The sequence below is a fragment of the Linepithema humile genome, chromosome 3, assembly GCF_040581485.1.
Source record: "Linepithema humile isolate Giens D197 chromosome 3, Lhum_UNIL_v1.0, whole genome shotgun sequence".
NCBI classification, from domain to species: domain Eukaryota; kingdom Metazoa; phylum Arthropoda; class Insecta; order Hymenoptera; family Formicidae; genus Linepithema; species Linepithema humile.
Window position 1 is genome coordinate 20074931 of NC_090130.1, and position 19028 is coordinate 20093958.

General features: G+C 31.6%; 3 protein-coding genes and 1 long non-coding RNA gene across 7 annotated transcripts; 2 read left to right on the forward strand and 2 right to left on the reverse strand.

The window, feature by feature from the left end:
* The first annotated feature begins 1982 nt into the window (after positions 1 to 1982).
* On the forward strand, positions 1983 to 19004 carry LOC136998759 (uncharacterized). Its single transcript, XR_010889295.1, has 2 exons — positions 1983 to 2377; positions 18009 to 19004. It is a non-coding gene; the product is annotated as an uncharacterized lncRNA (long non-coding RNA).
* On the reverse strand, positions 7871 to 13133 carry LOC105671523 (S1 RNA-binding domain-containing protein 1). Of its 2 annotated transcripts, none has more exons than XM_067351888.1 (3): positions 13025 to 13133; positions 10592 to 12487; positions 7871 to 10191 (listed from the first exon to the last, which is right to left on the reverse strand). In XM_067351888.1, exons 1-3 carry the CDS (start codon positions 13049 to 13051, stop codon positions 9397 to 9399), a joined length of 2718 nt encoding a protein of 905 aa, XP_067207989.1. In that variant the 5' UTR covers positions 13052 to 13133; the 3' UTR covers positions 7871 to 9396. The 2 variants fall into 2 exon arrangements, with proteins under 2 accessions (XP_067207989.1, XP_067207990.1); XM_067351889.1 differs by lacking the exon at positions 13025 to 13133 and adding an exon at positions 12745 to 12885.
* On the forward strand, positions 13192 to 15690 carry LOC105671568 (mitochondrial potassium channel-like). Of its 2 annotated transcripts, XM_012365845.2 has the most exons (3): positions 13192 to 13226; positions 13468 to 13606; positions 13989 to 15690. In XM_012365845.2, exons 1-3 carry the CDS (start codon positions 13207 to 13209, stop codon positions 14796 to 14798), a joined length of 969 nt encoding a protein of 322 aa, XP_012221268.2. In that variant the 5' UTR covers positions 13192 to 13206; the 3' UTR covers positions 14799 to 15690. The 2 variants fall into 2 exon arrangements, with proteins under 2 accessions (XP_012221268.2, XP_012221267.2); XM_012365844.2 differs by lacking the exon at positions 13192 to 13226 and having other exon boundaries at positions 13439 to 13606.
* On the reverse strand, positions 15120 to 17559 carry LOC105671569 (protein SGT1 homolog). Of its 2 annotated transcripts, XM_012365846.2 has the most exons (5): positions 17341 to 17556; positions 17148 to 17261; positions 16654 to 16852; positions 16055 to 16248; positions 15120 to 15690 (listed from the first exon to the last, which is right to left on the reverse strand). In XM_012365846.2, exons 1-5 carry the CDS (start codon positions 17407 to 17409, stop codon positions 15583 to 15585), a joined length of 684 nt encoding a protein of 227 aa, XP_012221269.1. In that variant the 5' UTR covers positions 17410 to 17556; the 3' UTR covers positions 15120 to 15582. The 2 variants fall into 2 exon arrangements, with proteins under 2 accessions (XP_012221269.1, XP_067207991.1); XM_067351890.1 differs by lacking the exon at positions 17148 to 17261 and having other exon boundaries at positions 17341 to 17559.
* Positions 19005 to 19028: the final 24 nt, after the last annotated feature.

Below are 19028 nucleotides of genomic sequence, written 5' to 3' on the forward strand. Positions count from 1 at the left end.
ACGAGATCACGTAACCGACCAATTATACGAACGATCTGGACTTGATTACGACAAAAGGGAACTATGGGCAGGATTGCGCAACATCTGCCGTGACTGCACAAATGTGTTCGCGACTGATTGATTAAAACCGTAAGATAATTAGCAATTAGCCGCCGTGTCCGCTGCGCCGGGCCCACTTTCCATAACGAACATGCCAAGAGTTAAAATGTCAGAGGGCGAGGCACGTGCGCACGTCGATAACCCTAATAAAGTCGTTACTGCTCCACCGTCTTCCTCAGGTCAAGCCCATGATAAAGGGCATGAACCGAAATCGCACTTGGCAAGCGGAAACGATCGGTGTAATATTTATCCCCTGATTGATTCTCTTTTCACTTATAACTTATATCAAATTTATCAAATACGAGGATTAAAATTATACAGAAAGTGTTACCACTATTTATATATTCATAGATTTTTTTTTTTTTATCAATTCAGTGACGATTTTTGTTCGATGGAAATGTCGAAAAATGGATCGTTTTTAAATTATAAACGACAGAATATATGTTGAAATCGGAGATTTGAAATCTCCGATTTCAACATACACGAGATTTATGCCATAGAAATTTTTTCGGAAAAATATAACGTTTTTCGTAAAATATATTATATATTATAAAATTGCGTCAGAGCAATGTTAACATTGCAAGTGATTTAGTAACATTTCGTAGATCTAAAAAATTAATTTATTACTTTCAATTTCAATGTTGATCTTTTCAATTCCCGTTAGATGTGAAATATCTTCTCTACTCTGACGCAATGTTATCTTTGCCAGTGTAATCTTACCTCTACTTTATGATGCATCTGATCTTCTCGCTCTCAGCGATGGAAGGAATCTCCGGAGAATATTCCAAGCGCCGAACTCCTCGAACATGACGCTCTCATAGAAAAACACTGCAACAAATTGAAAACAAGAATATTGGTACAGTTATCGTATTACATAATATTTTAATATGACTTCTATTCGCCAATATTTTTTTAAAGTAATTTAATTCATCAATATATGCAAAGTTTGTTATTTACAATATAGATTAGGAAACGTTACAGTTCTCTAAAAAATTATATTAATAGTAATTTAAATGCATTATTGAAAACAAATGCATAACTGCACATTTCTATTTCCTATTCAAAAATTTTATTCACGCACATATAATTTTATTCAAATAAATTTAGATGAAGCGTATAACAAAAAAAACTGTAAATGTCGACACACACTGCCAGCTTTCAGTTTCATTGAATTGATTATCATTTGTTATAAATCATATTACGCAAAATGCATACACATATCCGAGTTACTCAGTTAAAAAAATAAACAACAGATATTCTATAGAAATAAAGATAATCCAATTTTTATAACGCCTCCGTAAATTCCATAAAAAAATGTCACAATGCTCAAAGAGTGCACATCCATTTACACGATATAATCTGTTTGCACGCAGATTTTTATAGAATGCATCTACGCGTTCGTTTAAATTCTAGATTTATTGCGTTTCGCGACGTTAACGCAATTTGTTTCAAGAGAGCTTATATAACGAAGTTCTCGCGCACTAAATCGATACGAATGATCAAGAGCAAACTTCATCCAACGTGAGTTGTCATTTTTAAATATTTTTTATCCAGAGGTATATATGAAAAATGTATGTTTCGTGCGTGCGAGATATGGATATTTCGGAAATTGCAAACGTATAATAAAACCCGAAAAATATAGATACAAATGTATGTCCAACAATACATAATAAATAAGTGATAGCTTACTTATCTCGATGCACTGCTTCCTCTCAATACTCCATCGATGGCGGATCCTTCATAAACCTTCCTTCACTCACGAACATTCGCGAAAATATGACCGTGATATTTTGTACGATAACGCGAACTTTCTCACATCATGACAAAGGACAAAATTGAAAAAAATCACGAAATCACACCAGCCCTATCCAACTCCCCCACATTGCATCGTGTCTTTCACTGTCATCATTTGGAATTAATTCGCAGCGTAGCGCTAGTTGTCTAGTCAACCGTCAAATTCCGATGTTCAAGTTGAAGAGAAATGGAAATATTATCCGTTGTCCAGAACTACTAGCGGCGCTTAGCGGTTTATTTTTTAAATGTTTAGTGGCGACATTAACGAGCACGATTGTTTACATCTGGATAGAAAAAGGACTGAATCGTACGGAGCTGCGAGTTCGTCCTTTATCATCATGTGAAAAGGTTCGCGTTATCGTACAAAATATCACGCGATCATATTTTCGCGAGTGAGAACCACGAAGAAGCAACCATCGATGGACCACTGATTGTGAAAGAAGGAAGAAGTCTGAGCATCAAATTTCGGCCAAGTATTTTTAAGGTAAATAATTTATCATGTATTTATTTGTAATTTCTAAAATATTGTTTATCTATGTTTATCTGTTATTTTTGAAATATTTTGAGTACTACTATGAGAATATTTAGCATTTACGAGATAAAAGCTTTCTTAATATCTAAAATATTTTAATTTTAAAATATATGTCAAATTTAATAAGTGTGTATTAAATGCAGTTGAGAGATTTCTTTAAATATACTCATAAATATATCTATATTTATATTAATTTACAAATATTTATTTTATAAATTAGTTAACGGTTATTATATTTTTAATATTTGATATTTAATATTTTGACCTACTTTTTAATTTTTATGTTTGATAAAAATGTTTCATCATTATAAGATATTTTATTTTAATTGTCCGTAAACGATTAACAAAAGATATATTAGACAGATAAATGAGAAATATTTGTAAAATATGATACATATTTTGCAGGCAAATACAATAAGGATTTTATATTGGAAATAAAAGCTGAATAAAATAAATATTTGTTAATTGATAAAAATTCGGAGTATTTTTATTAATTTAAATATATTCTTCTGAATAGATTTAAATTAATTCTTCAACTGCGTTTACTTTATTACGCATTTTATAAGTTTTCGAACTATAACAATTTTTTAATTTCCAAGAAGTTACTTCAAAAATTCGAACTGTTTGAACATACTTTTAGGTCGAAAGATTCGATCTATTTGATGTTCAATCTCAAGATGCGAACTTACTTAAACTGCCGATCAGCATTTGAAATCCCCGAGCATTAATTAAAATACTCATATAAATTATATTTTGTACTAAAATTATTCGACTAAAAAATGTCGCCACATAATTTAGAAAGCTTGAAACACACACCGCAGCCCCGTATATAATTTAATTAATAGCTATTACACAAATTTCATTAAAAGTTAATGAAATACTGCTTTAATCGTGTAACATAACATTTGCAAAGCTATGAAATGTATAGGTACATGCTTCATAATATATGGTGGATGGTAACCATCAAGAATCCTGTTTAGTCATATGTCGTCCACCAATTTGCGTCACGGCAATTTCGCTACGAAATTTAATCATGTTATCGGGAGAGATTTTCCAATTGACAGTTGCGCACTGCGTGACGGTTCTCCAATTAAATATCCTAACTGGTAGTAGCGAATTTGTCCAACAACTGTGGTTTATGCAAATGTAATTTTGGTCGAAAATATCGTAACTCGTTCAAATCGTGCCGATTGGAACATATAAATATTCCCAACACTCTCTCTAGCTTTTTTACTTTAAATTCTCATGCAAAATATGCAAGGTTATCCTTTTGACATATTTTCAACAAGTATCATTTTTACCATATTTCTTTCTAATATTTTTTTTATCCTATTGACACAAATCGTTGTGAACCAGAACTGTGGACATTAAAGAAGACCTATCTATTTAATTTAATTTTTAAACATTATGATTGCAAATAATACTATTAAAATAATATAATAAAATGTAATTACATATAATGTCGACAATATTTTAACTTTTCCGGAACAAAAGTTATGCAAAAACAATTAAAATACATTAATTTATCATATTTGAAAAAAAATTAGATAATATTTATCGTGATAAGTTAAAATTAAGCTAATAAATTTTGGAATAGTCCGTTTATAATTTCATCTTTTTCCAATTGCAATTTTTACAACAAGAATGTTATTTATGATGCTCTTTAAGGTCACATCTTTAAAGACAACCGAAATTGCAATTGTAGTCACGCGAAAAGAAATAGTCATCCGCCTGCTACGCCACTGGACGGAATATTGATCGAGAGGGTGCAGAGAGAGACCCTTATACCGGGAGCGAGTCGCGAGCCGACCCTTACGTAGGCTCTCTCGCATATTCGCATTATGCCTCGCAAGGCACTGGCGGCGAAATCAGGACCATTAGAATGGAACGTTAATGTTTTTACGTCTCTCATTTACGTCGCTGACGTCGTCCGTTATTTGCAGAGTGTAGTCAATTACTGTCACATATTGCGTTACACTTAGTGTTCAATAAATAGTAATAAAATTGGCAGGAGAGAAGACGGAAAAAGAGAATGGTTTCTCGTAAAAAAGAAAAACAAGCAAAGAATAATTTTATCATTAGTGGCGTAGGTTCTTTTCTTGAAAGGAAGATTTTGCACGCGAAAGTGTTATTGTGTCTATTTAATTACATATTAATATTTATGTGTGTCGATTTAATAAGAATTTTCTGTCACGTGCAACTTTTCAATACTTGTGTTTAAACAATATCACGTGTCTTATAATGTGTTCAGATTATCGTTTTCTCGAAATAGCAGATGCAAAGTGACACTAGCGGCTTGTAGCGGTAATATTTTAGTTGTAAATAAATTTTATCAATATATAATTTTATCAATATAATTAAATAAACCTTTATACATAAAATCATTTTTTTTTAACATAATACGCCTGATCAACAGATAAAATTTATTTTGCACTTTCAATTTTTTTATCGCATATTATATCAAATATCTAAACATTCCCCAAAATTTAATATTTACAAACTTCGCTCCAATGTTGCCTGAGCGAGAAATTCGAATCTTCCGCTATAATTTTCGGGTTCGATTTAGCTCCCTGCATGGATCAAGTTTAGGGAAGGGTCGAAATGCTAACTGACCGTTGAAACAGGTTTGAAACGGATTGATATCCGTTTGCCGAGTAGAATTTGTCAGAGCTTCTCCAGCTTCTCAGCCCTTTCGCGCGGTAGCACCCGATCAGTTCTGCTTTCGAAGATCGTTAGGAACACCGGTGTACTACTACTCTCTCCTCTCTCTCTCTCTCTTTCTCTTTTGACGGGTGACAAAAGGGCGCAGAGAGAATGGAAACCGCCACCTTGATGCTCGTGGTGAACCACGATAATTGGATCAACCCACCCCTATGAGTCGCGACTGAAATTAAGTAACCTCCGGCGCGATGCGCGCGTATATTTCTGCGACGGCTTGATGATTTCGTCGGGCGCATCCCGAAAAGCTCGGCTCGACACCGCGAAATAATGTTATGACGCGAGAATGAAGCAGTCGAGAATGCGGTGTGCAAAAAGAACGATTGATTTAATTCGGATATAAAATAACAAAGACGCATTGAAACATTTTCCGTGTCAATATTGTACTTCATCAAATAATGTGTATCGAACATTATTTTCTTTGTAAGAATGAAATGTTAATTTACTTCAAATAATTTTCTGTATGCTAAAAGCGATTGGTTTTCATTTATACTGATATGTGATAACATATATTATTCAAATAAAACTTTTATTATAAAAATCGTTATAAATAAATTGAGGAGAAAAGTCAAATAAATTAAAAAGATCATGATTCCATTTTAAAAAAGTAGGGCAATTGCATTTTGCGGTTGAATCTGCAAAAGAATTCAAACCACAGGAAATTTCACTGGGTGAAATTTTTTTTCCAACATTTTCTGCTATCGTCACTTGAAAAAATAGAACTGCAGCTCATACGAGTTTGTAGAATTACCGATGCAATTCAAGTGTGTTGTACATCAGTGCAAAAATATTTTTCTTAGCGATATAAATATTACATCTCGTTACGGTGACGTTACGCGAGCTCGGCTAAGAAAGGACTTAAGCCGTCAGAATGGCAAGACCGTAAAGAAAGCAGCGGAAAAAGCTTCTTCGGTGCAAGGAGAGAGCTTTGTGAAACTACAGCTTGCGGCATGGCAAAGCCGGCAGAGTTTCCGACAACGGCAATTTGTACAGTGCTTAAGTTTCACATATTACTCACAACGTCATTCTTTCCAACAGTAATAGCCAATTATACGCCTTAAAGTTATAGGATGTCCTAGATCTATTGAGTCGTTTTACAACTACGGATTTTCTTTATCAATTTCGAGCTGATTTTCTCTCAATAAAAACTTGAATGGACTGATAGTTTCTAATTTAAAAATAATTGAAATCGAAAGGTCTAATTAGACGTCAGCAAATGCAAATGCATCGGAAACCCTTGTCTCTAATTTCGAAATTTTCTTTGGCAGATTTATGATTTGAAGGTTCGGTAATAAGAGAAGTTTAATGTAGGACATTTGCAACTTGAGAGCTGGCAATAGTAGGGTATATCGGAGAAATAGGGTGGGAAGCTTTATATCTTTTTCTCGCTGAGGTAACATCGAAGCAAAATCTCTTCGATGCCTGGCAACAACAAAATACCCGAGGTTATTACTCGGTTGCGCGAATAGACAGATCCCTGGGGGGTGAAAAGTAGTTTCAAAGCGTCTAGTCTAACAATGGAAGGCGCATGAAAGGAGGAAGAAAAACGACGGGTATGAAAAGCGTTCCGGAAAATAAAGGGTAGATACAAGGGAAAGAGCACGCGGAAGAACCGGGAAATTCAATGCCAAGGTTGGTGTATATATATGAAGTTGAATCGATATTCAATATTTCATGTGCGAACCGATAGTAACGTTTGTACAAAAAATTTAATCATGTTTCGGAAATTTCTTCAATTTTATAGCTGATATCTCAAAGATTAACTCGCAATCGTAATTCCTTTCTAATTCTTTGAAACACACTATGGAAAATAAATTTTTAAATACACATACTTAAGAAGAGTACCAACTATACAATAAATTTATTTCATATGCTTTTAAGAATTATGTTGTATATTATAAAAATTGTTTGGAAAAAAACAGTCACGATTTAAGATTAATTTTTCACGAAGATTGTTAATGATTGTGTTTAATAAAAATGTAGATATTCCAATTTAGAAAAATAATATGTTACTGTAGAAATCGCTAAAAAGAATTTAAATTTACAATATTCCTTCAAATAAAAATGTAGATGCATTTATTGCAATTATTTTTTATGAAAACGGAAAAAAGGCAATGTTTTCGATAATGAATCATTACAAACCTATTTTTCGCATGAATTATCAAACCAATTCATGCATGAATCCAAGGTAATCGTAGGAGAACAATGCGTTTTTGTCACATATAAATCCTCCAGCATAGGTTTTCCAGCTCGTTTCGTGTAGTAAAACATTTCGTGTGTGTGTGTTTTCCATCGGAACATACATACATTTCCGGATTATATATCCTACGGATTGCTCGCGAGTATTTTGCCCATAGCTTCGATTGATCTATCCGATTGGCTGAAAGAAATCAATTGTGTGCATTGTTCCGTGAATGACATTGATAGGCTCTATTTGATCGAATGAGAATATAAACCTTGCCACGAATATCACGTTTCCAGATCTCTTCGCAAATTTAATAGATATTCGATAACGCAAAATGTAAATCTTAAACTGTTACTCAATCAAATGTTTAATGGTCTGGCCAATAAAAATACAGCCACTTCAATTTAATGGATAACGATTTGACGTTTTTTAACTCATTTAAACAAAATTTGACAAAAGAAGAGAAATTATCGCGCAGGAACATTGTAATTATAATTTAAGTATTCATAATTCATCGTGTATATATATTTAATGCAACTTACTCATTTTCTCACTGCTTTATTTTTTGAACGCAAAAACTACATTAAGTATATTTTTACATTCTTAACACAACATACAAATCAAGTAAAAATAAATTAAAAAATATATTTTTCTTAATTTCGGAGCTGTTTAAACATAATCTTACATTAAACATACTTGTTAATCCTGCATAATGTAGATTTAGTTAACTAAGTTTAAAAATATTCTCTAGAAGTATTCTGTAATCTTTTATTTAAAATTCCAAGATTCTTTAAATTTTGCAGAATTCTTTGAAATTCTTCAAATTTATATTATTTTTGTAATTTTTTATACATTATTTATAATACACAACATGTCTGAAAATAAGCATAAATTACGTATTGGAGTAGGAAAAAACGGGAAAAATCGTAGTCTCTCGATGCCGGAAAATAACATCAAATACGCAAATCGTTCGCTGGAGGCACGAGCATGTTCTTAAATCCGATCTAAAGCGAGCTATTTAGCGTACAGAGCGTACTTCTCATACAAAATGTAGCCAGGGTTCAAGACAACAACGGACAGAGCGCAATGGTATGCGCCTGAACTTTTCCGATAGCGGGATAGAATTCGCAGATTGCATACTAAAACTTTCAGGCGAGGTGAAACGAAGACTGTGTTTTGGAAATAATCGTCAGGTACAAGGATAACAAAATGCAACCGTCGTCATGTCTCCGCCGCATACCGATTGCGCCACTCTACTGTATTCTGATATCGGTGGTACAAATGCGAAAAGATAAATCTAAGAAAGAGAAGAAACAAGTGTAGAAAATTTTTCATACGAAGCTCTTCATGAAAATCAGCTTTTTAGATCGACAAAAATTTTATTTTTAATTACCCTCTCTTCGTCGTTAAATTATATTTTTTCATTCATATTCTTAAAAAGTAATAAAATTAAAATTCGTTATCCGAAATTCGTTACTGCAAATAAACAATTAATCACTTAACGAGCATCAATCTTTTAAAGCTTCGGAAAACATCTGGCTGCAAAAATAAGAGGTTGAATCACGATTGCCTGTCTGTCTGTCGCAATTGCGACCTTCTTCCTGCAGGCATCCAATGCGGAATACACCCCTTTTCCCTTATAGATCGTGGCCGACCGTACTTTTGCTACCAGCAGGGGAAAAGGCACGTTAGCACGTGACTGGAATTCGTTTTGCAAACTCTCCGCAACCACGCATATAGAGTTCCCGTTTTAGGCAATCACATTGCACAACATAAAGCGGAATCCATTTTTCTGAGATAAACTATCCACGAGAAGTGTTGCGATGCAACAAGACAAAGAGACATGGATCGACAAACCAGAAAAATTGCAAAGAAAATAAAAATAATGATTACGTGAAATGTGCAGAAATTTAGTATGATATTATCAAAACAATTTACTTATTATTATTGTAATATTGTTAATTAATATTTTTTTTCTTTATTCATTATATTATCCCCATAGTCTTATAAGTAAAAATAATATAAACTAACACTATTTCCGCTAAACAGTTTTTCTCTCGTAATACTATCAATTATCTAATGATTTTATTAACTCAAGGGAGACTCTGTTGCGTGCAAGCTCGATTTTAATTATCTTCACTTCAACACGCTGACCGACATGTAGTGTCTCTTTTTTCATACGCGAGAAGTGTATCAGTCCATGTGTGTCGATGCCTACATCTATAAACGCTCCGAAATGCGTAACATTGCGCACAACGCCGCTCAGTACGGTATCGACGCTCAAATCTTTGATACTTCGCGCTCCGGTGCGAAATAGCGGACGATCCGACTTCAATCGTATATCTTCATCCTTCTTCATGGTCAGAGCTTTGACTATAATCTCCATAGTAGCCTCGTTAGTATCGAACTGTGCGGCTAGTTTTACACATCCCACTTTCACGTGAGAATTTATTCTGTCAATAAATGCCGGTGTGCCAAGATCGTCCAGTTTGCATTCGCAGTGCTCTATGAATTTATTCGCAATAGCGTACGATTCCGGATGGATCCACGTTTGGTCTAAAAGATTAAGATCGCTGTTCGATTTCTTCGATTTCTTTGATTCCGCGCCCCTTTCTGCCGGGGTGCCGCTAATCACTGCTGTTTCCGGCAGGATTCTTATAAATCCTGCACACTGCTCGAATGTTTTACTGCCGATACCCTTCACATTTAACAACTGCTCTCTATTCTTGAACGGTCCATGTTTGATACGCCACTCTATAATGCTCGCGGCCCTAGAATTCGTGAGACCAGCTACTCTCCGCAAGAGACATTGCGAAGCTGTATTAATATCAACTCCTACATAACTCACAGCCTCTGAAATCACCTGTAATAATTTACACAAACATCCATCTGTTGTATATGTGGCGTCCAAAAATTACCGCGTTATTATATTCGATAAATTTTTTACAAATCTCAATTGATATTTTCTTAGTTAGTAATTAAATTGAAAAATAGTGATCGTTAAAACTCGTTACTGTTAATAAACAAGAGAATTATACAAAAGTTAATTTATCCTTTTTTTAAATAATGAAAATTGTTGCTACAGGAAAGAGTAATTTCAAATCTGTTAAAAGATATTAATATAAAAAATTATAAATTAAAATTCTAAATACAATAATTTAGATATATAAAGATCTAATAACATATATACATTATCATGTAGTATTCTTTCTATGTTGCAATTTTTTCATTCAATTATTATTAAATAACAAATTCATACTAACTTCGTCTAATGCATTCAGCAATTGCTTTTCGGGAAGATCATGCTGATACTGCCCGACTCCTAAGTGCTTCGGTTCTATTTTGACTAACTCTGCCATTGGATCCTGCAAACGCCTCGCTATTGATATAGCCGACACCAGGTTCGGATCGAGATTCGGAAATTCCGATTTTGCTTCGGCACTGCAACTGTAAATCGAAGCTCCGCACTCGTCAATGATGCTATACCTCACATTCAGCGAGCCAAACATCTTCGATTCGATCATCTTTGTCAGAAACATTTCGGTTTCCCTGCACGCCGTACCATTCCCTAAAGCCAGTATCGTGCATTTGTGTTTATTCACTAGCTCCGCCAATGTTTTAGCCGACTGTTGGAATGCTTTTTCATGATTCTTCATATGCGGATGAATGACAGCCGTATCAAGAATATTGCCGTGTTCCGATACGACAGCGAGTTTGCATCCGTGATAGAAACCTGGATCTATGCCGAGGACAACTTTACCACGCACAGGCGGGATGAGCAGTAATTGTTTAACGTTCGTCACGAAAACTTTTATAGACGCCGTTTCCGCCCTCTCCTTCACCTCGCTCCTCACGCGACGCATCACCAACGGCTTAATTAGCTTCTTGTAAGTGTGATCGATACTGCTGTTGAGCAAATCCCGATGTAACGTTGTCATGTTCCCTGTAAGACTTTGTCGATGTATATATTGCCATACGCAACAGCGTTTGAACGACTGCTCAAAAGCATCTGGAACGACCACTTTTACATTGATATATTTTTGTGATTCGGCTCGATTGATAGCGAGCACCTGATGCGGCCTAATGTTTTTCTCGCTCGCCTTAAAATTGAAGTACCCTTCATACTTATGCTCGTTCGACTTCGGAGACTTTTTTGGATCTTCTTTAGTCGCTTTACACTGCGTCGTTTGTATCTCTATAGTAAACATTTTCCGGCAAGATGTCACTTTGTCGAAAACTTCCTTGTCCTTACTGATGACATCTGCTAATATGTGCACGATACCTTGTCTCACATCTTCTTCGCTTCGCAAACCTTCTTTCTGCTTATCTACCAAGGACATCAATGATGGTATCTGCTGCCCTTGCAAAATGGCATTGCTGATCCTCTCCAGGCCCAAAGCTCTTGCTCTTTCCGCCAGAAGTCGTTTTGTTGTCGGTTTGTAGAAAGAATAAAGTTCCTCCAGGTCGGTGAGAGATTTTGCAGATGTGATTGCAGAGTGAATCTCGGGTGACCATTTTCCTAACTTATCAATAGTCTTAATAATTGTTGCAGCACGATGCTTAATTACCTTTGCCTGCTCGAAACTGTCTTTAAGTGCTCTCAACTGATCAGGTTCCATAGATCCTGTCACGTTCTTCCTATACCTTGCGATAAAAGGTATAGTGTTATCACTGCTGAAAAGCTTTACTACATTTTTAGCAATCTGTATATCCACATTGTTGATTTCGCTTATGTACTCAACATCAGTCCATTCCGCACAAGAGCTGAATTTTAACTTGTTTTCTATCTTTTCATCATGCTTTATCTCAATGTTGGTCTGATTTTTCTGATTTTGTTGTGATACTTCTGAATAATCAGTGAGTGATGGCTCTTCTTGTTTTTGTTTCTTGTTATTAAATTTACTTTCTAAATTTTCTTCTGCAGCCTTTCTTTTGGTAGATTCAGCATCTTTGGTCTGTGCAGCTTTTTTTATCCTCCTCTTTGGTTTTTTGTTGTCCGCTATAACTTCTATTTTTCTTTTACTTTCTTCTGGTACATAGCTTTCATCCTTTAATCCTTTAGAAAATATTTTATGCTCCTCATCATCTGAATCTGATATTTCAATTATTGGTTGATTACACTTGCTCCTTAAACTTCTTTTCATTGTAGTTTTTCTTCTCTGTCAAATTAATAAATCAATTTCCATATATATATATACAAACGTTTACAAGAGAAAATAGATATATTTATCTACTTTTTACTTCAAGTTCATATTCTTTATGTATTTCAAATGTAAAAGTATAAAATACTCTTTCAATCAATTTTACTATCAAGTTTCTGTAATGCCCTTATTTTATAGAAGCAATTGTTACAAAGAGAATTACATTGATAAAACATAAGAACTATTTAATAAGACCATACAAATAGATATATTACCTAAATGATACAAATTAAAATAAATGTAAATATAAACTCTGTTTGAACAACTATCCTAATCGAACATAACTAAAAATAACTGTCATCACGATTATCGGCATTCAAAGTATTTTTTTATACTTTTGCTCCTTCAAACTATTTTAACCTCAATCGCAACAGCATTATACACATATGTAAACCAAAGCATCGATGAAATATTATAAGATTCGTAACTCCGAATAAAATGTTATTGACTGTCAAATGAGGCCGACTTAAGCCGACTTGAGAATAATTCGTGAACCTTAATATGACTGGTCGTTGGTAACATTAAGGGTGCAACTTCACTTGACGTTTGTTGACTTTGCCATGTGCAATGGCCTGTGTTGCGAAGGTTGCGAATACTACGGACGTATTGGACGTAGCGCAAATTTCAAAAATTGTCTAATATAGAGATAAAATTAAAAATATAATAAAATATTAAAAATGATTGAAAGAACGACTAAGTTTGTAATAATTTGTTTAATATAATTTTTGATATTTTGATTAAATCTTTTAATATCATTTTGTATTCGTATTCATGCATATATATTAGGTTAAGTTAAAAATCTAACCTCTTCATTTCATTCTGCTGTGATGTACTGTACCGATCAATAGACTTATCACACACATTACAGTTTGTTTACTTAATATTTGTAAAATATATTTAATATATATAATGACAAATCAATATCGAAATTTAATTAGGTTATTAAGTCAACAAATAATAAAATATGGAATACTTCCCAATACAAAAAGAATTGTTGCAAGTGCCACAGAAAAAGTACAAAGCAAGATTTCCAATGTGCAAAATATTACAACTGAAAAGTATAATATTGTTGCAAAAGTAAGCAATGAACATATATATAATACAGTTACAATGTGTTATACAAAAATAGTTTAATCTTGACTATTCTGTGTACTTTGATAAACATATTCTGAACACATGTTTTAATCAATACTTGTTAAGATATAATTTGAAGCACTTTTTTTATTTTTATTCATTAAATTATATATTCACAATTTTAATAGTATTTATTTTAAGTTATTTTACAAATTTCTTGTTTTTAATTATTGGTTGGAAATTATTATGCCTCGATATTTTTATCATGGAAAAAATTAACTTCAAATTTATTAAGTATTTTATACTAACATTTTCTTTTGAAACACTTTGTATATTATATAGTGAACAAATATTATACATAAAATTGTTAATTTATATATTGCAGAAACTTAATGATCAAATAACCATTGTACAAGATTTAAGAGACCAGGCAGTGCCAAGTGCACCATTGCCAAAAAAAATTGTCAAATGGTGGCAGTGGTACAATCAATTGACAGGATTGGATACAGTTGAAGCAGCCAAGAGACAAGTAATCACACTTCAAGATAAATTATTTGAATATCAGGACAAAAGGAGGATATCAAGTAGGGAATTCGCAAACATTACTGAGAAGTCGAAGGACATTATGATTGAGTTAACTCAAACAAAACGGGATGATCACAAATATGTATACTTAACAAAAATGGAACATGAACTTGCGTTACAACAAAAAAGGATTTTAAATCAACTTACTTTTTTAGAGAAAGAAGAAAAAGATATGTTCACACAGTTAGCTATTGCTACAAAAGAGTATCACGATAGTCAAAATCTAAATTCACAAAAATATAAATATTTATCTATTCTTGCGTCAGCTTTAATAGGAATAGTGTCATTAATTGGTTCAATGATACTTAATAACCAGAGAATAGTCAATGTACGAAATACTGTAGAAAAAAACCAGAAAAAGAATGAAATCTTATTTCAAGCAAATGCAAGCCAGCTGTTTGACCTTACAAAGGCAGTGAATTCGCTTTGTATCACGTTATCACAACAACCACAAAATATCGATAAAGGAAAGAAAAATGAAAGCAATACATCTAATATCTTCATGACTTCTGCCAAGTACTCAGCAAATCTGTTAATTTCAGGATCAAGTTATATTTATAGGGGAGTTTATGCATGTGGCTCTTACATGGCAAAACCTTTTTATAAATAACAAATAACACACTTTAGATACATTATCAAAAATTATAAAAACTTTATTTCTAATGTATGATTATATGTAACATTTTGTACTCAGTAATATAATTTCAAGATTAAAGAATGAATTATAGAATAAAAATGTTGATTAATAGAGGATATATATTTAATGTAAAATAGGAAGTTTATCTTTTTTATATTTTACACACCGTTTACGGCGCTACATATTATATACATCATTTGCACTTATTTTCCAAATGTATTATAACATTGTAATATTTGTAAAGTGTAGATATAATTAATTAAATAGGGATGACAAAATAAATTTTTAACACTGTTTGAAAGAATTATTACTTTTTTTATTATTAAACAATATGTAATATATTACAGAAAGAGAAATGTTATTGAAAAGTATGAAGTGAAAACGTTAATATACATTTTTGTCAATAAAATATATCTTACGCAAATACAACCGAATGTTTATATAATATGCACAGTTCATGATATATCAAATATGATTAATGATAAAAAATTATTTTACAAATCAAAAATTAACTCGTAAAACAGAGAACATTCTTTTTACTAGCATTTGCATTTTCCATATCACGCAAGTGTATATAAAATTAAAATAACGTTATTATTCTGTAGATTGAACACATTAAAATAATGAATGAAAAAATATGAACTGAGGGAAAACTTTACAAAATTACGGACATTTTATCGTATGATAATTGAGAATTAAATACAATTATGCATGAAAGAAACAATAAAAACAATAATATTTAAAAAATTGTTACAAGTTATGAATTCCAAGATTTCCATTCCATTCCTGCAGGTGGTTTTTTTTGCACTGGTTGTTTTTCTACTTCACCCCAATTGGTACTTAAAACAGTGCCGCCAGATTCTATCTATATTACAAAATTAAATATCTCTTATAAATATATTAGACCTGCGGTATTCAATGTTTCACATGCACACATTTGTATAAGTTTATCTGCAAAATGACACTTTTGAAATTTAACGTGACAAATTCAGAATCTCATTTTTTACAATAAATAATTGTCAATACATGATTTTTACTCGTTAACATACAATAATATACAATAATATACAGTTAACATACAATAATTTTATAAGTAATTTGCTTCAGAGTGTATTTCATAGAAAACAGAGCTTATACAAGTGTTTTATCCACAATATGTGTGATACAAACTGTATTCTACTGTCAATTAGATCTTTATTTAATTTGTCAACAATAAACATTTTACTTACAAAAGATTTATTCATCGCACGTCTCACTTCATCCGATCCACCACCATATATTTTTTGGAAAAGGGAATTTATTGCTGTCTCACTGTCTGTTAATTCTGCTGCCTCCTGTTTCTCTATTTCCTTTTCTATCTTATTCCAATCCTTGTATATTTTACTGGAGCTTGGATATTTACACTTTCGTTCAATACCTGATTCTTAAATAATACATGCAAGTATTAGATAATAATTACTTAATTTATCAAACAAAAATTATGTTTTAAATTAAATTAAAAAATGTGAAGTTTATGATTTTTATCTTATTTTTTATAACTATTAGCAACATAATAAATTTTTAAAAACTTAAATTAATATTAAATACATTAAATGTTACATAATTTTTATATAAATCTTTTTATTTCTAATGCTAAAATTATATTTCTACTGTATTTTAAATATTATATTTCTACTATATTGTAAATAAAATGTTTAATAAATAAATGACATTAGATAAGCGAAATTTAGAATTTTATCTGCACTTGTTAATGTAATTACTAAATTTTCTATTTAGCACTTGTACTTTATTTTTGTATAAAGTAATAAAAGATTTATAATATACTTACCACTTGGTGGTTCCTTTGCATTTAGTACATCTGGTTCTCCTTCTAACGTCGGCCACATAATATCCTCTTGCTTTTTCAGTTTGATTTCTATCTTAGATGCTAATACTTTGTGATAACATTGTTCAACTATAACTGGATAAGCCAAATTTATTTTTAAACTATATTTATTATTAAATGGCAACTGAGCAGATACACTTAGCTGAAAAATAAGAAAAAAATTCAATCTAACAGCACCGGTATATAAGTCATTTTTAAACCATTGATTTCAAATCAAATCGTTACTGAAATATTTTGTAAAAATTAAGGATAATTTTAACTGTAAAAAATTAACATTCAAATATTTTAAATACAATCAAGACTTAAAAACTTGTGTTGCTTGGAAAATACAAAAAAAAATATCGAACTGCTTAGAATTATTGTGAGATACAATATTGCTTGCTGAAACATTTTCATTATTTTCTAGTGAACAAATTAATAGAAACTACAATATATACCGTATTTGTTTCATAATTAACTTCCACATCCATTGATTTTTTTGCGAGTATTGACACAAAAATGTGAGTTTCTGTTTGATACCAATCATGCTTTATCTGCAGAAAATTCGACGTCTACAAAAATAAAAAATTATTCGATTTTGAGATCTCATCTGAGGTTATTTTGCTATATTACATTTATATTCGCGCTTACTTTTATTGTCGCTTTCATTTCGGGTTCCTTCTCGGATTCTACTTCGAAGTCCTCTTTGACACTATCCATTATATTTTCTTACTTTTCGGGTGTGCAAAATGGTAACATAACATTCAATCAGCAGTGGCAAGTACGACCTTTCTTGAAGCTTTGTATCATACAATATCAAACATAGAGAATCTTGCAACAGATTGGATATCGAACAAAGACAGAATGATACTTGTGTCGACTTGTCATTAGCTGGAAAGCGGCCATTATAATCGCTCAACGGACGTAGCGCGAATTTCAAAAAGTATCTAATATTGAACTAAAATTTAAAGTATCGTAATCATAATCATTTTGTTTTTGATCAAACTGAAATTATAACTGAACCAAAATTTCATATATTTCATTTATCAAAAAATTTTATATAATATCGGAATCATAACCAGATTGGTTAAATTATTTACGGTTTTTTTAGTTTTCTTTTCGGTTTCGGTCCGCTTCCGGTCAGAGTCCCTACAGAACAAGATTTAGTACAATTTTACAAATGTTTCAAAACCAATTTATTAAGAATTTTATACTAATATTCTGGAATACTTTGTATATTGGACATTTTGGAATACTTTGTATATTGTATATAGAACAATTGTTACATAAAATTAATTATTTTAATTTTTACGTTACAGAAGCTTAATGATCAATTGAAAAAATTGGACACAGTTAATGAAGCCAGGTGGCACATCAAGCTTGAAGATGACTTGTTTAACAATCAGAACATAAGATTCAAACAAAATATGAAAAAAAAAAAAAAATTATTACTCTTTAATTAAAGAAGATTATGATTATGTTGGATAAAACAAAACGGAATGATCAAAATTATGAACATTTAGTAATTATGGCACATGAGTTTATGTTGTAACAAGAAAGGCCTTTAAATCAATTTACTTTTTTAGACAAAGAGAGAAGAGATACATTTACACTGTTAACTGCTACTACAAAAAAATATAGAACGATAAATAAAATCTAAAGGAACAAAATACACATAATTTATTTTTATGTTGGTGTTAATAAGAATAGTGTTAATAATTCATTCAATATTAATTAAACAGAGAATAGATGTACAAAATATTATACAAAAACTAGGAAAGGGACAAAACTTTGTAAGATAATAAATTTTCGCACCAACAATGGCTCGACATGCTCTAGTATTACATTTATCTAAAGTTATTTATGAAATTAAATATAGCATATGGAACTTTAAAACTAAATCAATGCACTAATGCCTTTAGTATTTATAAGTTTTGGAGGATGTTAATTATATACTGGGTAAACTCAATGCAAAAAATCATTTTTATATTTTATCAAATAATTTTATTCATTAATGAAAGTATTTGGAATGATTGAGTTTTGCAATGAGCAATTTTGTGCACGAATATTTATATTTACAATCTTTATTGTGTAATTCGATACTTACCTTCAAACTGGATGGAATTATTCGTAATTATAAGAATTATATATCTTCATTTTTGTCTAAATTGAATTTATATAAACAATTGATGAAATATAATAATTTTCAATAATCTAATTCATTGACACATGTTGAAAAGAAAACAATAAGAAGAATGATACATTGTACTGCTCATTATTATAAGAACAGTTTTAAATAGATACAATAGATAAAAGTCAACAGCCAATCGAGTGAAGTA

Bases quoted from the DNA above. Each gene is read 5' to 3' on its own strand.
- LOC105671523 (XM_067351888.1), bottom strand. From the start codon at position 13,051: ATGTTACCAACGACCAGTCATATTAAG. The intron at 12,488-13,024 runs GTTCACGAATTA...TTAATTTGACAG, and splicing joins CAACGACCAGTCATATTAAG to AGAAGAAAAACTACAATGAA. The intron at 10,192-10,591 runs GTTAGTATGAAT...AAATTATTACAG, and splicing joins TGCTGAATGCATTAGACGAA to GTGATTTCAGAGGCTGTGAG.
- LOC105671568 (XM_012365844.2), top strand. From the start codon at position 13,439: ATGACAAATCAATATCGAAATTTAATTAGGTTATTAAGTCAACAAATA. The intron at 13,607-13,988 runs GTAAGCAATGAA...TATATATTGCAG, and splicing joins AGTATAATATTGTTGCAAAA to AAACTTAATGATCAAATAAC.
- LOC105671569 (XM_012365846.2), bottom strand. From the start codon at position 17,409: ATGGATAGTGTCAAAGAGGACTTCGAAGTAGAATCCGAGAAGGAACCC. The intron at 17,262-17,340 runs GTAAGCGCGAAT...TTATTTTTGTAG, and splicing joins AAATGAAAGCGACAATAAAA to ACGTCGAATTTTCTGCAGAT. The intron at 16,249-16,653 runs GTAAGTATATTA...GTATTATTTAAG, and splicing joins TGCAAAGGAACCACCAAGTG to AATCAGGTATTGAACGAAAG.